The sequence below is a fragment of the Mesoplodon densirostris genome, chromosome 3 (assembly GCF_025265405.1).
Source record: "Mesoplodon densirostris isolate mMesDen1 chromosome 3, mMesDen1 primary haplotype, whole genome shotgun sequence".
Lineage (NCBI taxonomy): Eukaryota > Metazoa > Chordata > Mammalia > Artiodactyla > Ziphiidae > Mesoplodon > Mesoplodon densirostris.
The window spans coordinates 116,889,672-116,912,907 of record NC_082663.1 but is presented as its reverse complement, the minus strand read 5'-3'; the positions used below and the strand labels follow the sequence as shown (position 1 = coordinate 116,912,907).

The window sequence follows — 23,236 nt, the reverse complement described above, 5'->3', positions numbered from 1 at the left end:
GCCAATTTCCTTATTAGTAAATTCATATTAAACTGATCTGTATATCAGTTACCTCAGTGGTGAATTAGAATAATAGTACATTATTCTACAGGTCGGTGGATGTCACTGTCTCATCAGCCCCCTGACGAGGTGATGCTTTATGTAATAAAATGCTCTTTTCTTCCCTTTTTTCCACTTAATTCTTCTCCTCTCCTCTCCTTTTTCTTCCTCTCCTCCATCCCACTTTTGAAGGGAAATCAGTTTCTTGGTGAAAACGCAGAACGAGCGTCCTTGCTTTCACCATCCCAGAGCAGCTGGGGGAACGGGAGAAGGTGTGGGATGAGAGCTTTGAGAAAGAGCATTGACTGGCCAGGCTAATAACATTTTGTGGCCTGTGATATTATGGTGCCTATTTTCACAGCTGCCCTAGTAGACCCCTCTGAACACGTTGGTTTCTAATGATCAGGATGTGTAAATTAGCCATGTGGGACTTATTGGTGGTTGCTCATAATGTCTCGTTTTGCACATGAGCAGGGGATTAAAGCTCTTTCCTGCCACTGCTATTACTTCTAGCCCAGCATAGGGCATCCTTAACTCTTACATCTCAGAGGTAGAAGTACCATACTCTCACAAGGCTGGACACTTGCTCTTGCCTCCAGCGATGGTCATGACTTGTCATTGTCTCCCTGCTGTAGAGATTCTCCAGGAAGCAGGAGACTCTGCCTTTTGTGGGTGATGTTTCTAGACTCCTCAGTGACAGGCTGCAGTGGTGGTGGCCCACAGCCATAGGGCATCTGAATTGATTCACAGCTTGTTGCAGGGATGGCCCCAGGAGATAGAGGACATTCAGGAGGATATCCTCTGTGTGAATGGGTGGAGGTTGGGGCTGGTACTTCTTTTCAAGGGAAGCACGATAGGAAAGGGAAAGGACATCTCCTTTGGATGTAGACAGACCTGGTTTTGAGTACTGGCTTTGCCATTTATTAGCCGTGTATTGTCAGAAAGTTACTTAGCTTTTTCAAATCAATTTTCTCATCATTACCTTCCTTTTTCACTTAATGCACCATAAACATCTACCTATGTTAATACCTATAAACCTACTTCTTCCTTTATAGTAGCTGGACAATATCTCATAAATGGATGTCTTGTAATTAAGGTAACCATTTCCCTGTAGATGGTGTGATGGAATGAATGCTTCTGTTGAAGCCATAATCCTCACTATGGCTGTTTCTGGAGATGGAGCCTTTAAGGAAGTAATTAAGGTTAAGTGAGGTCTTAAGGGTGGGACCCTGATACAATAGGATAGGTATCCTTATAAGAAGAGGCGTCAGAGAGCTTAGTCACTCTTTGAGTATACCTAGAGAAACCCGTGTGAAGACACAGAAGGTGGTCGTCTGTAAGCCAAGAAGAGAGCACTCACCGGAAACTGACCGTACTGGCACCCTGATCTCAGCCTTCCAGCCTCCAGAACTGTGAGAAGATAGGTTTCTGTCATTCAAGCCACCCAATCTCTGGTATTTTGTGGCAGTCTGAGCAGATGGATATAGATGAACCCTCAAGTTGTTTATAATTTCCCCTTATTGTAGATCATTAAGATACATGTTTTTGCTTAACACATTCACCTGCTAGCTCGTAGGATGTTTCTTTTTTCCGTTCTTTCCATTTATTATTAAAATTTTCATATATATAAAAAAGTTGAGGGAACGATATAATAAATACCTGTCTACCTATGTTTAACAGTTATTATCATTTAAGGACATGGTTGAAAAATTGCCCTCCAAAAGGGCTCTTCATAGTTTATACCACCCCCTGCACACACACACACACACACACACACACACACACACACACACACACACACACACAAGAGAGAGGGTGCTTTTAGTTTTAACAGAAAGAAATGAGTCTTCAGACCCTTGGTTTGAAGGGGGAAGAAAAGGTGTCTTCCCAGGAGGGTATTTTTGGTCAGATGCATCTTTTTATCCTCTTCCCTTTGTCCTTGTCTGTGCTATGTGCCCACCCACTCCCATCTCCCAGTCCTTGGACACACACATTCAGCCTTCTGTATCACTCACCTGTCTGTCCTATTTAGATGCATGGCCAATAGGCCCCTTTGTTTGGCCTCAGAGAACGTGGCCAACCCCTTGATTTGAAAGCTGAGATCAGTGATGGAAGCTTTCCAAGCTGCCATTCTTCTATGGTTCCAGCAAAATCCTTTGGGTGGAATCTTCTGTTTTGTATTCTGTGAGGCTCTGTAGTCAGCTAGTAAACAAGCCCCTCTGGAGGGGGTGGGGGGGGGCAAGATACATGCACGGGTTACCATGGGGACAGACAAGCTGTAATAAATGTTTGGGGTCTTAGCTTGACAAGGTTTTAGCAGTTTGGAGTAATTTCTTTGTCAGCCTTCCATTAAGTCACTCCTAATGAATCACTGGGAGCGTTTTTGCTCTTCAGATGAACTTCACATGAGCACGATTCGGGCAGAGAGCAACCTTAAAAGGAAGAAGGAGACAACAAACAGTCATTAATTTGTCAACTCTTTGAAAATTGAGGGACCTTTTGTCAGAGGAAGTTTCCACAAGTCACAGGAGTGGACCACAAGTTCACATGGTGTTTTTGGATTAAATCTTTGCTTCTTGGTCTCACCAAGTAGCTTAATATCCCCAGGGAAAGGGGTCACAGAGGTTCCTCAAAGGAGGAAAGGGGGCACTAAGAGTTGACCACTGGGCCCTCCACTCGGCACCCCCTCTCATTTGGAGTGTACGAGTGGTGTAGAGTTTGTCTGTTCTTATCAAAGGACCGGTTTCCATGTAAAATGTGTATAAAAGGTTCTCTCTTCCTACCCCCTCTCCACCACCTTCAGCATGGGAGGGTGTGCCATATTTTTCATCACTGTGGCACTTGGTGGCCACGCCCCCCCTCCCCGGAGTCCTCACTGTGGTTTCAAGGCCCCCCACGATGACGCTGCCACTCTCTGTAGTCGTGTCTCATACCACCCCTGCTCCAGCCTGCTGCCAGCCTGATGAAATGTTGCCATTCCCCAGACTTGTCACAATTTCTCTTACATCTGGAATGGGAGCTTCTTTTTACATAGAATGTTCTTCCTCATCCTATTACCTGGGTTAAACCCACTTTTCCATAGATAGCAGTCTGTCCAGGAAGTCTCACCTAACCCACTGAAAGGCTGGATGAGGTACCTCCCCCATCTCCCATAACATACAGAACTTACCCTCATGTTGCGTGTCTCCTCTGTTGAGCTGTGAGCTTCTGGAGGGCAGGAATGACATCTCGTTCACTCTAGAAGTGCCAGCCTCCAGCCTGAAAAAATGGGCCTGCACAGAACTGATGCTCTGCACATATTAATGGAATAAACCCAAGCATATGTCACACCCCCAGGTGACTCTCAGGGGCCCTTTGGTCAGCCCACAAAATGGAACATTCTCTCATCTTAGCATCTCTGAGGTGGTACCCTGCTCTGCTGTTCCAGGTATTATGACTGTTTGACAGTGAGCTTGTAGGATGTGCCCAAAGACAGCAAAAAGTCTTGATTCAGAATTTTCAAATCAACGTATCTAATTAAAAATTAACTCATACTGAAAAACAAGTTCAGAAACAATTACGATAATTAAAATATCACTACCTTAATTGAGACCAAGCAGTGAGCTTAAAAAATAAAATTACTTTCAAAAAAAGCTTACATGAAGCCTGTAATTAACTGGCTTTTGAATTTGATGTTTTTCAGCTTGACAAATTTCTGTTTAATTCATTCTTGTTTTTTTTTCCCTTTGAAAAAAGTTTTTGTAAAAATTATTGAAAAAATTAATTGGACATGTATCCTATGCCAGTTGACACTTGATTGGTTTTTGTATGTGGGCAGGAAAGATGAAATTAACCTCCCGTGGGTATCTGCTCTGCGTTAGGCATAGTCTCTTGTTCTTTTTTTGTTTTGTTTTGTTTTTTGTGGTACGCGGGCCTCTCACTGTTGTGGCCTCTCCCGTTGCGGAGCACAGGCTCCGGACATGCAGGCTCAGCGGCCATGGCTCACGGGCCCAGCCGCTCCGCGGCATGTGGGATCTTCCCGGACCGGGGCACGGACCCGTGTCCCCTGCATCAGCAGGCGGACTCTCAACCACTGCGCCACCAGGGAAGCCCTAGTCTCTTGTTTGAGTCCACATGAGTCCTGCAGGTATTATGGTAGAAGCGGTAGAGGGGACGCAGGGCTTCGGCATCTTGTGGGGAGTGATGCGTCCTATCATCAGGCATGCGCTGGGGAAGAGAGGAACTTGGAGCGCAGTTTCCAGAAATCATTAGCACCTTGACAAGGAAGCTTCTACCCCTGGTAAGGGTTATCATGAACTCTTAGCCCTCTCTCCCTACCTCCTCACCTGCACAATTTCCCTGCACCTTATTAAAGGGCCTCTCAAATGCCACTTATTATTCTGATCGCCTATCATTTCCTCTAGAAAGTGGAGCCGCACAGCCCTGCCCAGTACAGGTGTGGGTGCCTTTCAGTCACGGCGAGCCTCGGGGCTGCTGGGAAAAGTGTATTTGACAGGCAGCATTTACATGGAAGTGGCACGCTCCTTTACCATCCTCATCCCCTTTCAATTCCAGTACTGCTGTTTTTCAAAAACAAGATGCGTCCTGGTGATTAAATAAACGCTGACAGCTTGATTTGTTACTGTTTTGTTGTGCTGTGAAGTTCATTTACTCTAAATAATTCCCATACATGTTTGAAGTATTCAGACCCTGGTAATTAATTTTTAGCAGACTTGATTTCTATATGCCAATTGTTAAGTAAGTATGTGTATGAAGTTAAATAGCTGATGATTTTTATTTATTAGTATTTCTGGTTGGAGTTTTTTTGTTTGTTTGTTTGTTTAAGAAACGTTAGCCTTAAGAATTGGAGGAGGGAGATCTATAGTATTAGCCTAATGGTAGGGTGACAGATGTAGCAAGGTTGCAGAAAAAAAATTGACAGCCACTGGTCAGGTGACTCCTTTAGGGGGTTGCTGCATCCAGAGGGGGTGGGCAGAGGGCACAATTGCCAAGGGTTGGCATCCCCACCTTCCAGGGAGCACTGGGGCCGTGTATGGCGCATTGGGGCATCCTGTGTGGCCCAGCCAGCCAGACACCCTGGCTTCCCTTTACTTTTACTCCTTAAGTCTCAGCCTGCCCTGAAGGCCTCTCAGGAACATGGCACATCTGGGCTCAATACTTGGTGTAAGGTGGGACCCCACATCCACCTTTTAAAGGAGACTCTAGGTGATTTTCATGCTGCTGGTGTATCGTGGTGAGGAGTTTGGGTTCTGGACTCAACCGACCAGGTGTCACATACCGTCCGCCCCTCTCATCTTCTTTGTACAACGGGCACAGGAATGGCAGCCGCCGCCTTGGGTGTTTGTAAGAATTAAGTGCGGTAATCCAGTTAGAGGGCTTCGTTCACTGCCTGCATGTCAAAAGCACTGGATCTGTGTAAGCTATTGTTCTGGTTATTTTGGAGGCTTACTAGTCACTCTGGGAACAAAATCCAGGCACACAACAAATAACAAACACCTATGAGGTGCTTCACATGTTTCAGGTCTGTTCTCAGCACTTACAATGATGAATTCATTTCATCCTCTTGATAACCAAAAGTGATAGTAGGGACTGCTATTATCCCATTTCACAGAAGAGAAAATTGAGGTATAGAAGGTCAGGAAGCAGTGAAGGCAGACTTCACCTTGATCACTGGGCCTAGAGTCTGTGCTCCTCCCTGCTGTGCTCAGCTGACTTACTCTCCTTGAGATTGCGCTGCCCCTGGATCCCAGTATGGACATTGGATGTCTGTGAACTTGGCTGCAAAAGCAAAAAGAGGCTCAAATTCAGCAATAAATCTTGTCATGTGTGTCCTGCAGATTTTGAGACCCTAGGCCAGCCTGGTATTTGCCATCTCTGAGATCCACTCCAGTGAAAATCCCAAGCATTCTATGGTGCTTGACACCTGTCAGGAAATGCCTCACTTGGTACCTGTGGCCTGGGCTGCCAGGGGCCTGGTCCCCAAGTTTCTTCAGATCCCTAAGTGTCTGTCTTCATCCTGTGGTGGCCAGAAGTGTGAGAAGGGGCAGTGAAGGGCCAGCATGGTCATCCTTGGCAGCCATCTGATTGTCATTCATTGTTAGCTCAGTGCTGCTTGAGTCCTGGAAAGCAAGTCACAGCTGGCTGGACTGCTGCCCTGGGGTGAAGGTGGAGGGCAAAGCACAAGGAGAAGGCCACTGGCCTGAGACACACCAGCCTCCTGGCTTCTCGTGAGGACGTCTCAGGAGGCAAGACAGCTCCACCTGGGACCAGGAAGTTCCTGCTGCAAGTTTCTAGAAGGCCCAGCCTCGGAGGGCTCTGAGGGCAGACACAGGCCCCCAGCCACTCACTTCCCAGAGGCGAAGCCCTTAGCTTAGGAGCTCGGAGTGAGCGCCCTGTCCCTGGGGCTTTAGCCTCTCTCTCTTGCAGCCCGTCTCCTGCTGCTAAGCACCAGGCAGCCGGGCACATCCGCTGGGGAGTAGGCTCTGCCAGGTGACTCCCGTGGGACAATGACCTGGGTCTCGTTGCTCACCTGACCGGCCTGAGAATACACCCTGGTTTCTGTTTGCAGAGGCTGAAGCTGCTTCAGCAGAGGGAGCCGCCCTGAGCGGTTCAAGCCCCAGAAAGAAATACCTTTGGGTGTAGTGTGTTCAGGCCCCTTGAGGAATTCCCAGCAGCCGTGGGAAGAAAACGGCATTGTGATTCTGGGCCTGGGCGGTTTGACAGGAATCCTGACTTCCTCTAAGTGCAGGGGGATCATGATCGCTGAGGGGCCCAGGGTTTGATGGGAGTCCTCCCATTTCATGTAGCAGTTTTCCTGTCCCTGCTTGGGACGCCGATTTGTTTAACTGAATGTTTGTGTGGGGAGCATGACCTCGCCTGGCTGTGGAGAGCGGTTATGACAGCTTGACCACCTGATAGGCTTTAGAACGCAGAGCTGGGAGATGGCACCATTGCTTTTGTTTTGCAGAGGATTTCCTGTGGCCTCTTGTCTACGCTGATGAGCGTGTACACCTCAGCCTGTGGAGTGTTGCTTAGCCAGGGGCCCGCTGCCCTGCCTGTTCTAGGAAATGCTGCAGGGTATGATCTGCTGGCTTTGGAGACCCTTCTCCAGTGACTTGGTCGAATCAACCCCCGCCCTCATTATTCCCACCCACAAAGCCCACTTTCTAGTCAGACTGAATATCTTAGGATTGCCCAGCGATGCCTCTCTACCTTGGAGTGTGCTGGCCGCCCTGCCTAGATTGCCTTTTCTACCTTTGCTTTCTAAAATCCTGCCCATCCCTTAAGATCCAATTCACATATTAATGCCTCATTAATTCTTGCCCCAGAAATTGATCTCTCTTTTTCTCTCAACCTCTGTTATTTTATATGCCTGTCATGGCCCTTATCTAATTCTCCCTTGCACAATAAATATTTATGTGTCAGCTTTTCACCCCACCCATTTATATCATAAGTTTCTGTGGCTCAAAACGGTCTTGTACATCCTGAAGTTCTTCACAAAACTTAAAATAGGCTTCTTTGTGCTCACGGTCCGTGTTGATGGAACTGAAGCCAAAAAACTCTGTCCTCTGGGACTTTCTATTATAGGAAATAAGTAAAATTGGGCACAAAGTCATAAAAAGCAATAGCAGACAAATAACCAAAGAGGGAAATGTAGCTTCTGGTCCTCTGAACACACAAGATTCTAAAGGATTTTTTAAAGTAATTCCTGGCCAATATGAAGATACTGAAACTCCCCAAAGCACAAAAAAATCACTCTCCTGATGTTGAAGAAAATGAAGTGGAATAGACACAGAATCCCCCACCCCACCCGCTGTGGGTTTTCATTCCAGTCCCCTAGCCAGCCTAAGTAAACAGTGCAGTGTGCAAACACATGGTCTGTTTATTTCCCTCTTGTTTATTTGAGCAGAAATAGAAACTAAATTTCCCTGGAGGTCCTAACTCCTCTTTTCATGTTCTTTTTGCCTCAGCTCTGGACCCATCCAAAGACCCCTGCCTAAAGGTGAAATGCAGCCCTCACAAGGTGTGTGTGACCCAGGACTACCAGACGGCCCTGTGTGTCAGCCGCAAGCACCTGCTCCCCAGGTAAGCCGCAGGCTGTGAGGTACTCTCCAGCCAGCAGATCTGGGGTAACTGACCTCTGACTGGGGGACAAGGGAGAGAGGGGGAGCAGGTGTCTGTATCTGTGTCTTCTATGGTACGTGGTGTAAGAACTCTTGCTGTGGTATGAATCTCAGTTCTCAAACACATATTTGCAAAGAGAGTTAATATCTTAATTTCCTTTGAATCAACTTTATTTGACTCTGAGTCCTCGTCTGAGCAGATGAACCGAAAATCCCTTCCTGGTGATTGTGGCGGCCCTTCCTCCTCCTGGGGTGACCTCAGGATCCAGGAAGCTTCTAGCTAGGAAAACAGGGGCTGTACCTTTAGTCTTCTGGTTGCCACTGACATCCTCCCTATGATAATCCTTGGAGGTCCCTTGAGGTTGGCGGGGCTGGGGGTTGTCTGCTTCCATGCTCCACGGGGCGTGGGTGTCTTGCCAGAGGCCGAGAGTACTGGTGTGGGGTCCTGCTGCTTCAGGACGGCTAGTCCACCATTCCTTCTGAGAGTGTGTCTTTCTATTTCTCCAGACCAGGGGAAGTCTCTCCCCTCCTCTTCAGGGTTGTTAAAGCCTTTGTCCCTTACTCCCCACCCATTCCCAGCATTCAGCGGGCTTAGGCTTTTACAGATGACAGAAGGAGCCTTGGAATGCAGGCTACATCTGCCTTCAGTCCTGCAGAAATACTTAAAGCCAGAACACACACACACACACACACCCAATAGGCTTGCTTTTTTTCTTTCTTTTTTAAACATATTTATTGGAGTATAATTGCTTTACAATGGTGTGTTGGTTTCTGCTTTATAACAAAGGGAATCAGTTATACATATACATATATCCCCATATCCCCTCTCTCTTTCGTCTCCCTCCCACCCTCCCTATCCCACCCCTCTAGGTGGTCACAAAGCCCCGAGCTGATCTCCCTGTGCTATGGGCCTGCTTCCCACTAGCTGTCTATTTTACATTTGGTAGTGTATATATGTCCATGTCACTCTCTCACTTCATCCCAGCTTACCCTTCCCCCTCCCCGTCTCCTCAAGTCCATTCTCTACGTCTGTGTCTTTATTCCTGTCCTGCCCTTAGGTTCTTCAGAACCATTTTTTTTTTTGATTCCATATATATGTGTTAGCATATGGTACTTGTTTTTCTCTTTCTGGCTTACTTCACTCTGTATGACAGACTCTAGATCCATCCACCTCACTACAAATAACTCAATTTCGTTTCTTCTTATGGCTGAGTAATATTCCATTGTATATCTGTGCCACATCTTCTTTATGCATTCATCAGTCGATGGACATTTAGGTTGCTTCCATGTCCTGGCTATTGTAAATAGTACTGCAATGAACACTGTGGTACATGACTCTTTTCGAATTATGGTTTTCTCAGGGTATATGCCCAGTAGTGGGATTGCTGGGTCACATGGTATTTCTATTTTTAGTTTTTTAAGGAACCTCCATACTGTTCTCCATAGTGGTGGTATCAATTTACATTCCCACCAACATGCAAGAGGGTTCCCTTTTCTCCACACCCCCTCCAGCATTTATTGTTTGTATATATATATATATATATATATATATAGTTTTTTTTTTGTACGCGGGCCTCTCACTGTTGTGGCCTCTCCCGTTGCAGAGCACAGGCTCCGGACGTGCAGGCTCAGCAGCCATGGCTCACGGGCCCAGCCGCTCCACGGCATGTGGGATCTTCCCGGACCAGGGCATGAACCTGTGTCCCCTGCATTGGCAGGTGGACTCTCAACCACTGCGCCACCAGGGAAGCCCTGTTTGTAGATTTTTTGATGATGGCCATTCTGACTGGTGTGAAGTGATACCTCATTGTAGTTTTGATTTGCATTTCTCTAATGATTAGTGATGTTGAGCATCCTTTCATGTGTTTTCAGGCAATCTGTATATCTTCTTTGGAGAAATGTCTATTTAGGTCTTCTGCCCATTTTTGGATTGGGTTGTTTTTTTTTTGTTACTGAGCTGCATGAGCTCATTGTAAATTTTGGTGATTAATACTCTGTCCATTGCTTCATTGGCAAATATTTTCTCCCATTCTGAGGGTTGTCTTTTCGTCTTGTTTATGGTTTCCTTTGCTGTGCGAAAGCTTTTATGTTTCATTAGGTCCCATTTGTTTATTTTTGTTTTTATTTCCATTACTCTGAAGAGATGGGTCAAAAAGGATCTTGCTGTGATTTATGTCATAGAATGTCTGCCTATGTTTTCCTCTAAGAGTTCTATAGTGTCTGGCCTTATCCATTTTGAGTTTATTTTTGTGTATGGTGTTAGGGAGTATTCTAATTTCATTCTTTTACATGTAGCTGTCCAGTTCTCCCAGCACCGCTTATTGAAGAGGCTGGTTTTCTTCATTGTATCTTCTTGTCTCCTTTATCAAAAATAAGGTGACCATACGTGCATGGGTTTATCTCTGGGTTTTCTACCCTGGTCCATTAATCTGTAGTTCTCTTTTTGTGCCAGTACCATACCATCTTGATTACTGTAGCTTTGTAGTATAGTCTGAAGTCAGGGAGCCTGATTCCTCCAGTTCTGTTTTTCTTTCTCAAGATTGCTTTGGCTATTCGAGGTCTTTTGTGTTCCCATACAAATTGTGCAATTTTTTGTTCTAGTTCTGTGAAAAATGCCAGTGGTAGTTTGATAGGGATTGCATTGAATCTGTAGATTGCTTTGGATAGTATACATTTTCACAATGTTGATTCTTCCAATCCAAGAACATGGTATATCTCTCCATCTATTTGTATCATCTTTAATTTCTTTCATCAGTGTCTTATAGTTTTCTGCATACAGGTCTTTTGTCTCCTTAGGTAGGTTTATTCCTAGGTATTTTATTCTTTTTGTTTCAGTGGTAAATGGGAGTGTTTCCTTAATTTCTCTTTCAGATTTTTCATCATTAGTGCATAGGAATGCAAGAGATTTCTGTGCATTAATTTTGTATCCTGCTACTTTACCAAATTCATTGATTAGCTCTAGTAGTTTTCTGGTAGCATCTTTAGGATTCCCTAAGTATAGTATCATGTCATCTGCAAACAGTGACAGCTTTACTTCTTCTTTTCCAATTTGAGTTCCTTTTATTTCTTTTTCTTCTCTGATTGCTGTGGCTAAAACTTCCAAAACTATGTTGAATAAGAGCAGTGAGAGTGGGCAACCTTGTCTTGTTCCTGATCTTAGTGGAAATGGTTTCAGTTTTTCACCATTGAGAATGATGTTGGCTGTGGGTTTGCCATATATGGCCTTTATATGTTGAGGTAAACTCCCTCTATGCCTACTTTCTGGAGGGTTTTTATCATAAATCGGTGTTGAATTTTGTCGAAAGCTTTTTCTGCATCTGTTGAGATGATCATGTGGTCTTTATCCTTCAATTTGTTAATATGGTGTATCACATTGATTGTTTTGCATATATTGAAGGATCCTTGAATTCCTCGGATAAGCCCCACTCGAGCATGGTGTATGATCCTTTTAATGTGTTGTTGGATTCTGTTTGCTAGTGTTTTGTTGCGGATTTTTGCCTCTGTGTTTGTCAGTGATATTGACCTGTAGTTTTCTTTCTTTGTGACATCTTTGTCTGGTTTTGGTATCAGGGTGATGGTGGCCTCGTAGAATGAGTTTGGGAGTGTTCCTCCCTCTGCCATATTTTGGAAGAGTTTGAGAAGGGTAGGTATTAGCTCTTCTCTAAATGTTTGATACAATTCACCTGTGAAGCCATCTGGTCCTTGGCTTTTGTTTGTTGGAAGATTTTAAATCACAGTTTCAATTTCAGTGCTTGTGATTGGTCTGTTCATATTTTCTATTTCTTCCTGGTCAGTCTTGGCAGGTTGTACATTTCTAAGAATTTGTCCATTTCTTCCTATTTGTCCATTATATTGGCATACAGTTGCTTGTAGGAATCTCTCATGATCCTTTGTATTTCTGCAGTGTCAGTTGTTACTTCTTTTTCATTTCTAATTCTGTTGATTTAAGTCTTCTCCCTTTTTTTCTTGATGAGTCTGGCTAATGGTTTATCAATTTTGTTTATCTTCTCAAAGAACCAGCTTTTAGTTTTATTGATCTTTGCTGTTGTTTCCTTCATTTCTTTTTCACTTATTTCTGATCTGATCTTTATGATTTCTTTCCTTCTGCTAACTTTGGGGTTTTTTGTTCTTCTTTCTCTAATTGCTTTAGGTGTAAGGTTAGGTTGTTTATTTGAGATATTTCTTGTTTTTTGAGGTAGGATTGTATTGGTATAAACTTCCCTCTTAGAACTGCTTTTGCTGTTTCCCATAGGTTTTGGGTTGTCGTGTTTTCATTGTCATTTGTTTCTAGGTATTTTTTTATTTCCACTTTGGTTTCTTCAGTGCTCTCCTGAATATTTAGTAGTGTATTGTTTAGCCTCCATGTGTTTGTATTTTCCACAGATTTTTTTTCCTGTAATTGATATCCAGTCTCATAGTGTTGTGGTCAGAAAAGATACTTTATACGTTTTCAATTTTCTTATATTTGCCAAGGCTTGATTTGTGACCCAAGATATGATCTGTCCTGGAGAATGTTCCATGAGCACTTGATAAGAAAGTGTATTCTGTTGTTTTGGGATGGAATGTCCTATAAATATCAATTAAGTCCATCTTCTTTAATGTATCAGTTAAAGCTTGTGTTTAATTATATAGTTTCATTTTGGATAATCTGTCCATTGGTGGAAGTGGGGTGTTAGAGTCCCCTACTATGATTGTGTTACTGTCAATTTCCCCTTTTATGGCTGTTAGCATTTGCCTTATGTATTGAGATGCTCCTATATTGGGTGCTTAAATATTTACAATTGTTATATCTTCTTCATGGATTGAACCCTTGATCATTATGTAGTGTCCTTCTTTGTCTCTTGTAATAGCCTTTATTTTAAAGTCAATTTTGTCTGATATGAGAATTGCTACTCCAGCTTTCTTTTGATGTTCATTTTCATGGAAAATCTTTTTCCCTCCCCTCACTTTCAGTCCTTATGTGTCCCTAGGTCTGAAGTGGGTCTCTTGTACACAGCATATATATGGGTCTTGTTTTTGTATCCATTTAGGCAGTCTGTGTCTTTTGGTTGGAGCATTTAATCCAGTTATATTTAAGGTAATTATCAATATGTATGTTCCTATTCCCATTTTCTTAATTGTTTTGGGTTTGTTATTCTAGGTCTTTTCCTTCTCTTGTGTTTCCTGCCTAGAGAAGTTCCTTTAGCATTTGTTGTTAAGCTGGTTTGGTGGTGCTGAATTCTCTTAGCTTTTGCTTGTCCATAAAGGTTTTCATTTCTCCATCGAAACTGAATGAGATCCTTGGTGGGTAGAGTAATCTTGGTTGCAGGTTTTTCTCCTTCATCACTTTAAATATGTCCTGCCACTCCCTTCTGGCTCGCAGAGTTTCTGATGAAAGATCAGTTGTTAACCTTATGGGGATTTGCTTGTATATTATTTGTTGCTTTTCCCTTGCTGCTTTTCATCAAATACTTTTTTTTTTTTTTTTTTTGAGGTATGCGGGCCTCTCACTGCTGTGGCCTCTCCCGTTGCGGAGCACAGGCTCCGGACGCGCAGGCTCAGTGGCCATGGCTCATGGGCCCAGCCGCTCTGCGGCACATGGGATCCTCCCGGACCAGGGCACGAACCCGTGTCCCCTGCATCGGCAGGCGGACTCTCAACCACTGCGCCACCAGGGAAGCCCCTCCCTTGCTGCTTTTAATATTTTTTCTTTATATTTAATTTTTGATAGTTTGATTAATATGTGTCTTGGCGTGTTTCTCCTTGGATTTATCCTGTATGGGACTCTCTGTGCTCCCTGGACTTGATTGACTATTTCCTTTCCCATATTAGGGAAGTTTTCAACTATAACCTCTTCAAATATTTTTGTAGTCCCTTTCTTTTTCTCTTGTTCTTCTGGGACCCTTATCATTTGAATGTTGGCGCATTTAAAGTTGTCCCAGAGGTCTCTAAGACTGTCCTCAATTCTTTTCATTCTTTTTTCTTTATTCTGCTCTGCAGTAGTTTTTTCCACTATTAATGTCTTCCAGGTCAGTTATCCCTTCTTCGGCCTCAGTTATTCTGCTATTGTTTCCTTCTAGAGAATATTTAATGTCATTTATTGTGTTGTTCATCATTGTTTGTTTGCTCTTTAGTTCTTTGAGGTCCTTGTTAAACGTTTCTTGTATTTTCTCCATTCTGTTTCCAAGATTTTGGATCATCTTTACTATCATTACTCTGAATTCTTTTTCAGGTAGACTGCCTGTTTCCTCTTCATTTGTTTGTTCTGGTGAGTTTTTGCCTTGCTCCTTCATCTGCTATGTGTTCCTCTGTCTTCTCATTTTGCTTAACTTACTGTGTTTGGGGTTTCCTTTTCACAGGCTGCAGGTTTGTAGTTCCCGTTGTTTTTGTTGTCTGCCCCCAGTTGCTATGTTTGGTTCAATGGGTTGTGTAGGCTTCCTGGTGGAGGGGACTAGTGCCTGTGTTCTGGTGGATTAGGCTGGATCTTGTCTTTCTGGTGGGCACGACCTCATCCGGTTGTTTGTTTTGGGGTGTGTGTCACCTTGTTATGATTTTAGGCAGCCTCTCTGCTAATGTGTGGTGTTGTGTTCCTATCTTGCTTGTTGTTTGCCATAGGGTGTCCAGTACTGTAGCTTGCTGGTTGTTGAGTGGAGCTGGGTCTTAGCATTGAGATGGAGATCTCTGGGAGAGCTTTTACCATTTGATATTATTTAGAGCTGGGAGGTTTCTGGTGGACCAGTGTCTTGAGCTCGGCTATCCCACCTCAAAGGCACAGGCCTGACACCTGGCCGGAGCACCAAGACCCTGTCAGCCACATGGTTCCCTGCCCCTCCTCGAAGCTCCTTTTGGATTTGCTCACACTTCTGGTTTGGAGAGTCCTGGACTCTAGGCTTGCTTTAAGTATGGAGTTGGGTGGGGTGGAGGTGGGAGAAAGGTGATTTTAGTGTCATTTTCACCCTTCTCCCTCTACTACCTGTACGATGGAGAGGTGTTGCGATGGGCATTAGAGTTACACACACTTAGATCTGGCGACTTTCTCTGCTATTCATCTGCACCGCACCGTAACCTTAGGCAAAGAAAGCAGCCTTTCTGGAACTCAATTCCCACTGAAATCTGCCTCCCTATAACTTGCTCTTTAGTTCCAGTTTGATCCTGGGACCATGCAGAATGGGTGCTGTCCCACCTCTTAGTTCTTTATTTTATTTTATTTTTTAAAAATTTATTTATTTATTTTTAGCTCTGTTGGGTGTTTGTTGCTGCATGCGGGCTTTCTCTAGCTGCGTCGGGTGGGAGCTACTCTTCATTGTGGTGTGCGGGCTTCTCCTTGTGGTGGCTTCTCTTGTTGCGGAGCATGGGCTCTAGGCATGCTGGTTTCAGTAGTTGTGGCACGCGGGCTTGGTAGTTGGGTTACCTAGAATACCTCGTGGGTTCTAGCGTGCAGTGCAGTAGTTGTGGTGCACGGGCTTAGCTGCTCCACAGCATGTGGGATCTTCCCGGACCAGGGCTCGAACCCACGTCCCCTGCATTGGCAGACGGATTCTTAACCACTGAGCCACCAGGGAAGTCCCAACCATCTCTTAGTTCTTGAAGTCTGAGCAATGCTTGTCCCTTTGGCTGCCCCTCTTGGGACAGCTTTAATGTCCCTCAGTTCTGTCCGTGGTTTCCACAGAACATGTGTGGGGAACTCCCATCCTTGACATTGTGGTCCAGCAGAGAATCAGCACCCGGGGAGTAGCCTGACAGCACGGAGCAGAGCCCCTGCCCCCTCTGCCCCTGCCAACCTGGCACTGCAGCAACAGACCTAGTCTCTGTGGTCACCTAAACATGGTCAAGCTTTGTCTCCATAAGAATGAGGTTCGAGGTATTGTAACGTGCTTTCCTCTTCCCCCAGGCTGGAGTGTTCTCCCTGAAGCAAAGATAGGTCTCACCCCTGAAACCTAGCATATGCCAGGCAGTGTGCTCAGAATCTGCATCCTTGAATTCCTTCATCCATTTTGCCAAGTTGGTACTTATTTTTGTCTTCATTCTAAAAATGAGAGAACTGAGGCAGAGAGAGGAGTCAGTCATTTGCTTGTATATCTAGTAAGTGGCAGCTGTGATTCAAACCCAGGACCGTCGAGCTCCACAGCTTATGCTTTTTGTCAGTACCATGTGTTGGCCTCGTCATTCTATCCATTCATTCCTTGTCATTTAACAAAAAGGTACTGAGTACCTACTATGTGCCAGGTCTGTGTTAGACCCTGAGGCTACAGAGGTAAACAAGAGACCCTATTCCTACCCTCAAGGAAAATCAAGTTCACTGCAGAGTGGGATGTAAAAAACATTTTTTTTGTTGTTGTTATTCAAAAATACTTTTAAGGCATGCATACTCTGAAAAAACTCTCCTAGATTCTCCTGCCACACATGACTTCTTCCTTCTCTGAAGGAGGGAAGATGTGGCCTCTTTTGCAGCAAATACCAAATACTCTTTGGAAAAGTGTTGTATTGTTCAGCCATGTGGTTTTGTGTGTGAGTTTGTGTGTGTATGTGTGTGTGTGTGTGTAGCACGGATAGTCCATTGCCTGTTTCCTCCTAGAATACAGCCCTTTCTATAAGTCCCAGACAAGAGATTTTTATTTATAAGCTCAAATATGTTTGACCAGAGGCAGCAACCTCACTGGTATTTGGGCATATCCAGGTGTCAGTGGTGTTTTTCTGGGCACGCCTTGTTTCTGTGTTGGAAGCACCACCACTTTTTTGCTTGTGTTGGAAGTGTAATTCTCATCTCCTCGTGGCCACAGAATTACAGTGGTTAAGAGCATAAATTTGGGACTGACACCATTCTAAGCTCATTTCCGGGTTGGCTACTTTCTAACTATGTGACCTTGGCAAGTTACTTGACCTTTCCGAATCTGGGCTTCCTTAGCTGTAAAATGGGTTTAATGAAAGTACTTACCCCTTTCCTCTTTACCATTTGCTGGGATACATCCGTTAGTAATTCTTGCAGAGAGGGTTTACCAGTGATTAAGTTTTGCTAATCCTTTGCTTAGGGCATTTTGTGTGTATTTCATTTTGTGAGAGGTCAGTAAGATGGAGGGGTGTAAGGTACATAGTCCAGTGTCACATAATGACAACCGGTCTTACAATTACTAAAACAATTATGGTAAGAGGTATTATTATCATCTGATTCATTCTGGAAGGTCAGCCAGAAAACCCTCAATTTGCATGCTCCTGAGAAAAAGTAGCTCACTCCAGGGGCCCTGCCCACTTTCTTGTTCTGGCCTTTGGAGTTTCTTCCTGAGGAAGCCTGCTGCCTGCTTTGTGATTCACAGCACGTGAGGACTTGGAAGAACATGACATTCCTGATGATAGGTACCCTTCATTCACTGGAAAAACAGCCCAAAGAGGAGGCTTTGACTGAGGGGCACGCCCACTCCGTCATCAGGATTTGGGAGGTGGCCTGCACCAGCGAGAGGCTCTACAATGGTGGTGGCTGTAGTTGTGGGTCTAGCCTTCCCCCTCCCTCCCTCTGGGAGGCCAAATTACTCAGCCCGCACCAGCCCAGTGCACACCTCTTCTTAGGGTCCTGGACCCCTTCCCAGATGAAACATCTGTCCTTCCTCATTATACTTTAGGGGTCCCCTCTGACCAGGGAGGCCGTGTTGACAATTCTATTTATTCATCCATCAGGAAAGTAATGTTTCTCTCGGTGAAACATCTGCAAGCAATCCCATCAGCCAGTCTGGCCTCTGCAGCAGCTCAAGAGGTGAATCCCGCCGGCCAGACAGTCAGGAACGCACACACAAGGAGGGGCAGCGGGGTCGGTGTGGGGCTGCTTGTGAGGCTGCAGATTTGGGCTGTCTTTGCAAGTGGACTGAGACAGGAGGACAGTAAGCACGTCCGTGAAAGAATTTCAGTAGCTTTCTTCGCCCTCGGAGGTGGAGTGAGTGGAGAAGCGGTTTGACACGTGGGTCTGTGGCTGCACAGTGTCAGGGCGACTGGACAAGCAACTTCAGTGGGGGACCGAGTGGGGCACCTCCCCCCAACCCCTGCTGGAACACTTCCCTTTTATTAGAATGGCATTTGGGTTTGTAGTTGGTTTCACTGAGAGGCTTCAACTAAACTCACATTCCCTTTGGAGGATTCTCTTTGGAAATTCTCTGTTTCATCTTTTCCTGCTGTTGAGCAGTATTGAGCAGGGTTGGGAGAGGGTAAATTCTTGGAAGCTTGTTCGTCTTTTAGGTGCCCCAAGGGGGCCATTTATACACTTAAGAGCAGTGTGAAGGCAGCCTGGCATCACGAAGCCTTTTCTTAAATGACTTTTTCTTAATATTCTAATTTATTGTTGATATCAGAGTAGTTGATGCTCATTACAGAAAACAGAGAGTATAGACAAGCAAAAGGAAACAGGAAATCGGCGATGGTCATGTAATCTAAAAACAGGAATTAAAATATTCCAGCACATTGCCTTCCATTCTTTCTTCTAGCTGTAGGTTTTGTCCACTGGTTTGTTTTTGTCAGAACTTAATTATCAAGTGGTGCCTATACTGTACATAAAAATTTGTATTGGGCTTCCTTCAATTGATATTTATAAATGAGTATTTTATGATACTTAAAACACCTTATAGATATAAATCTTAGTGATTGCATAATATACAGTACAAAAAATTAACTTGAAATGGATTGTAGACCTAAATATAAGAGCTAAGATGATACAACGTTTAGAAGAAAGCAAAAGTAGTAACCTTGGGTTTGATAAAGGTTTCTTAAATAGCAGACAAGGAAGCCATGAACTATAAATGCCAAAAAAAAAAAAATCAACAAATTGGATTTCATCAAAAGTAAAAACTTTTATCTTCAAAAGACACTGTTAGACTAATAAAAGGACAGGCCACACTGGGAGAAAATATTTGCGAAACATATGCCCAACAAAAGGTTTGTTTCTAGAATATGTAATGAAAGCATATGTCCATATAAAGACTCACTCACAAATGTTCATAGCAGCTTTACTTGTATAACTGGAAGCTGGAAACACCCCAAATGTCCATCAACAGGTGAACAGATAGCAAGTTGTGGTATATTCATTGCAGTGGATTAATACTCAACGATTAAAAAAGAATAAGCTATTGATGCATGCTCTAACATGGACGAATCTTATAATAATTATGCTGAGTGAAAGAAGACAAAAATGTATATTGTATGAGTTTCATTTACATGAACTTTTAGTGGGTATAAGCTAACCTATGGTGACAGAAAACAGATCATTGTTTGTCTCGGGGAGCAGGTCATTGGGGTGCCTGAGCGTTCTTTAATGCTTGATATTACAAAATGACCTTGGGGAAACAGTTAAGTCAGACTCTGTGCTTAGATGCCAAAGATCCTATTGGCAAATGGCTTTGTTTGGGGAAGAAGAGTTTTTAATGCAGCAATGTGTTACTCTTTCCGACTTAAGTTTTAAAAATATTCTCTTAGCTCTTCTTAAAGAAAATACCCTCTTAGGGGGTGATTTATGGAAAAAATGGACAGAAGGTCATACTACCTGCAGAGGGATCTGCTCTCAGGAATTCGCTGCCGGTGGGATAGCTCGTTCTGATTTATTGTTCTGGGTGGGCGAGAGGTGGGGAGGGCTTCTCCCTACAGAGCTCTGAACATTGATTTTACCTCTCTGTTGCCATTGATTTTCTTTTGGAGAATGGAAGATTGAAGCATTTGTTTTAAGCCTTCCAGATAAGCTACATTCTCAAATTCTGCACGTGCATTGTGACTGGGAGGAAAGGATGTCAGGGTGGGACTTTGGGTGTCTGAGTGTGCCCTTGGAAGCCTTCTGGGAGCAGTGGGAACTAATCTGTTTTTAAATAAGGAGCCAACAGCTGGTCTTCCCAATGGGCCAGGCCTTCTAACGTAATGGCCCTTTATCTCTATTTCCTAATTATCTGGAATAACAACGAGTTCTCTGCACCAGTGAAGAATTCAGATCCAGTCGAGGCTGGCAGTGCAGTAGAGACCAGTCTGAGAGCTCTCAGCCTTTTATGTGAACGTGAAAAAAGGAATCAAAGTGTCTGAGGTCAGAGAGAATTACATCACAGAATGTGCCTCAAATACGAAACTCTCAGAGGATATTTGAAAGGATGAGGGTTATTTCATCTCAGTTTTGTTTTACAGCAAAGCACTGCCTCCTGCTACAGGGGCTTTGAACAGGTCGATTATACACACACGCCTGTCTCAGTTTGGGAGACACACAGCCACGTGGAAGGTGGGTGAGTCCTAGGCTTTCTGGTGCTTCACAATTCAAGGCGTTGTTTCCAATTACCAAGCAAAATGTGATAATGCCCACATCCCTTGCTACGATTTTATATTTGTATAGCTCATACCCTTTCTCCAAGGGGCCTTTGAATTGCCTTGCGTTCTGTGCTAACCTTGAGGGATCTTCGTTTGCCATCTTCTCTGGGTAGGGTGCTAATGAGGGCTTGGTGCTATTTCTAGGCTATTTGTGGAATTAGTGCAGCTGAGTTTTGAGTTTGGGCCAACTTTGAGTCAGTCACCTTTCTAAACAGAGAAACCACCATTGTGGTCTGTTGTATTGCAAATACCTACCACTGGGCACTGAGGAAAACATAGGGAGAGTGGTTGGTTCCAGAGCTGCCACTCACTGACCACCTACCATGTTAGGCTCACTTAGCAGAAGCATCCTTGCTGATTTCCCACAGCAGTCTGTAGGTCTGTATGATGATCCCCATTTTACAGATGGGACTATTGAGTTTCCATAAAGAATTCCGTTGGTTGCACAGGGCTGTAAGGGGTAGGTTTGGAACCAGGATGGAGGTATGCCATACAGCCTCCTCGGCTGCAGAGCTATGGGTATGAGCTCTCACTGGATGCTTTTGCCTGCAGTACTGCACCAGCCCACCAGCCAATCTGTTCCTGATCCTAGATGCCCGTGAAACATAGGCCTGGGACCGTCTCTCCTAACTCTTGCCCCTTACAGAGTGATTGGTGGGGGCCCGGGTATTAACCCCATTTCTTCCTTTCTGTGCCAAAAGCAATAATTCTGGATGCATTTTTTCCCTTTGTGGTTTTTCCAAAAGCAGTCATTCAAACCACATGTCACTTAAACATAGAGATATTTAATTACTTTAAACCACAGCCATTTTTTTTTTTTTAAAGAACAGAAGGACTCTATGCCTCTGCCCATGAGGACCCAGCTGCTTCTGAGGCCTTCACTGAGCAAGATTTCACATCTCAAGCAAGCCAGTTACCTACTCTCTGCCTTTATTTTCCACTCTGAAGCTGAGGGTGTTGATTAGACGAGCTTGAGGACCAAAGCAGCAGAGAGTAAAAAACAGTTCATAATGGAGATGTGAATAATTGTGTGGAATTTGTAGTCCCCTGGAGCAGGGGAGAGGAGTGAGAGGCAGATCTTACATTGGAAGGCAAATTCACTAGGCAAGTTTTATAAATGCATTTAAAATATATTAAAATCGTGACTGCCAGTGAAATGTCCCAGACTCATATCTTGCCCTGCCTTGGCTTCCTTTCATTTTTTTTTTTTTTTAAACCACACTTCCAGTGCCAAAGCAGTGTTACATCTGAAGACAAGAGTGGATGAGGGCAGGGTTACCTGGCAAGTCCTCCTGGTCTGTCTCGTGGCCTTCTGCCTGGCTGGGCAGTTTCTGGGTGAGCCTCTCTAGGATCAGAGCCTCTGCCCTGCTAGCATCATCTCCAGCACCGTCCGCCAGTCTGCCATCTCTGCCTCCTGGGCTACACTGCTGGAGCAGGGCCTCCTTCCAGAGGGGGCAGTTCAGTTTCTAATGGACCCCAAAGCACTGGATCCTTGTCTTCTTTTTTTTTTTTTGAACCAGGTACTATCTGGAGGAGATGGAGAATGTTTTGTGGTGGAATTCTCAGAAGGTGCATGTGCCCAGATGCAAAGCTGCTGGAGGGCTGGTGAGCCAAGCATCTGTGGAGATGGGAGTGGCTGTTGACAAGGCCAGGGACTGATTGAACGCCGCTCTCATTTCCTCCCCGTCTCTGTTAGAAAGCATTAAGTGTACCACCCTGCTCTGTGGTTCTGTGCCAGATCACTGGGTTGCAGTTGCTGTGCTTCCTGGTGCCCTTGCATGTTAAGGAATGCATGGAGTGGCATGTTTTATGCATCAAATTGAAATGGATTAGAAAGAGGGGGTTAAGGGAGGTGTGCAGGTTTTGGAGAGGTCATTGTGAGGCATGATTTCCACCAGGGCTCAAGGCTTGCTGGGTGGCGCACAGGTGTGAATCGTTGTATTATCACACCTGCCCTTAAACATAAGGAAGCAGACAAGCTCAAGCCCCCCGCCCCCCCGCAACTCACCAAAGTTGTGTGTTGCCTGCACATTCTGGGCCACTTTCCAGGATCCAGGGAGAGCAGTGTCCTGGTGTCCAGGGGAGCAAGGCCGGTGTGGCCTCAGGACACATCATCATCTTTTTTTTTTTTTTTGCGGTACGCGGGCCTCTCACTGCTGTGGCCTCTCCCGCCGCAGAGCACAGGCTCCGGACGCGCAGGCTCAGCGGCCATGGTTCACGGGCCCAGCCGCTCCGCGGCATGTGGGATCTTCCCAGACCGGGTCACGAACCCGTGTCCCCTGCATCGGCAGGTGGACTCTCAACCACTGCACCACCAGGGAAGCCCCACATCATCTTCTTTTACAGAAGTGATCAGATTGATTTTCCCCCTTTCACTTACTTCTGTTTTAATTTCCTTAAACTTCTTTCCTTCACCTTTGTTATTAATAAATCTACTGTGGCCCGCTTGCTGCTCTGCTGAAACTCATCAAGATCCCAACTCACAGGTTTCCAGTTTAGACATTTTATATCAGATTAATTCCACCAATGAACCGTGAAAGACATTCTTTATGGATATCAGGTGCTAGAGTAGGGCCTATCTGGGGCACTGACCATGAGGGTTCTGGGACCAGAAAATGGACTCGGGATGATGTGGATGGGCATCCGAGGCTATCTTTAGGTGTACTTTTGTTTTAAATAGAATGTTCTCAAGCTAATATCCTGTCTTTAATGTTCCTCACAGAGGGAATGGGCAGCCGGCAAGGCCTTCCATGAACAGAGGGACAGGAGAGATGAAA

General features: G+C 44.7%; 1 protein-coding gene across 1 annotated transcript in view; it reads left to right on the top strand.

Moving 5' to 3' along the window:
* The window catches only part of SPOCK1 (SPARC (osteonectin), cwcv and kazal like domains proteoglycan 1), a 547,123-nt gene that overhangs the window by 373,608 nt on the left and 150,279 nt on the right, over nucleotides 1-23,236 (top strand). Inside the window, exon 3 of the mRNA XM_060091966.1 lies at nucleotides 8,010-8,124. Coding sequence (XP_059947949.1) covers nucleotides 8,010-8,124 — 115 coding nt within the window. The remainder of the gene's footprint in view (nucleotides 1-8,009; nucleotides 8,125-23,236) is intronic.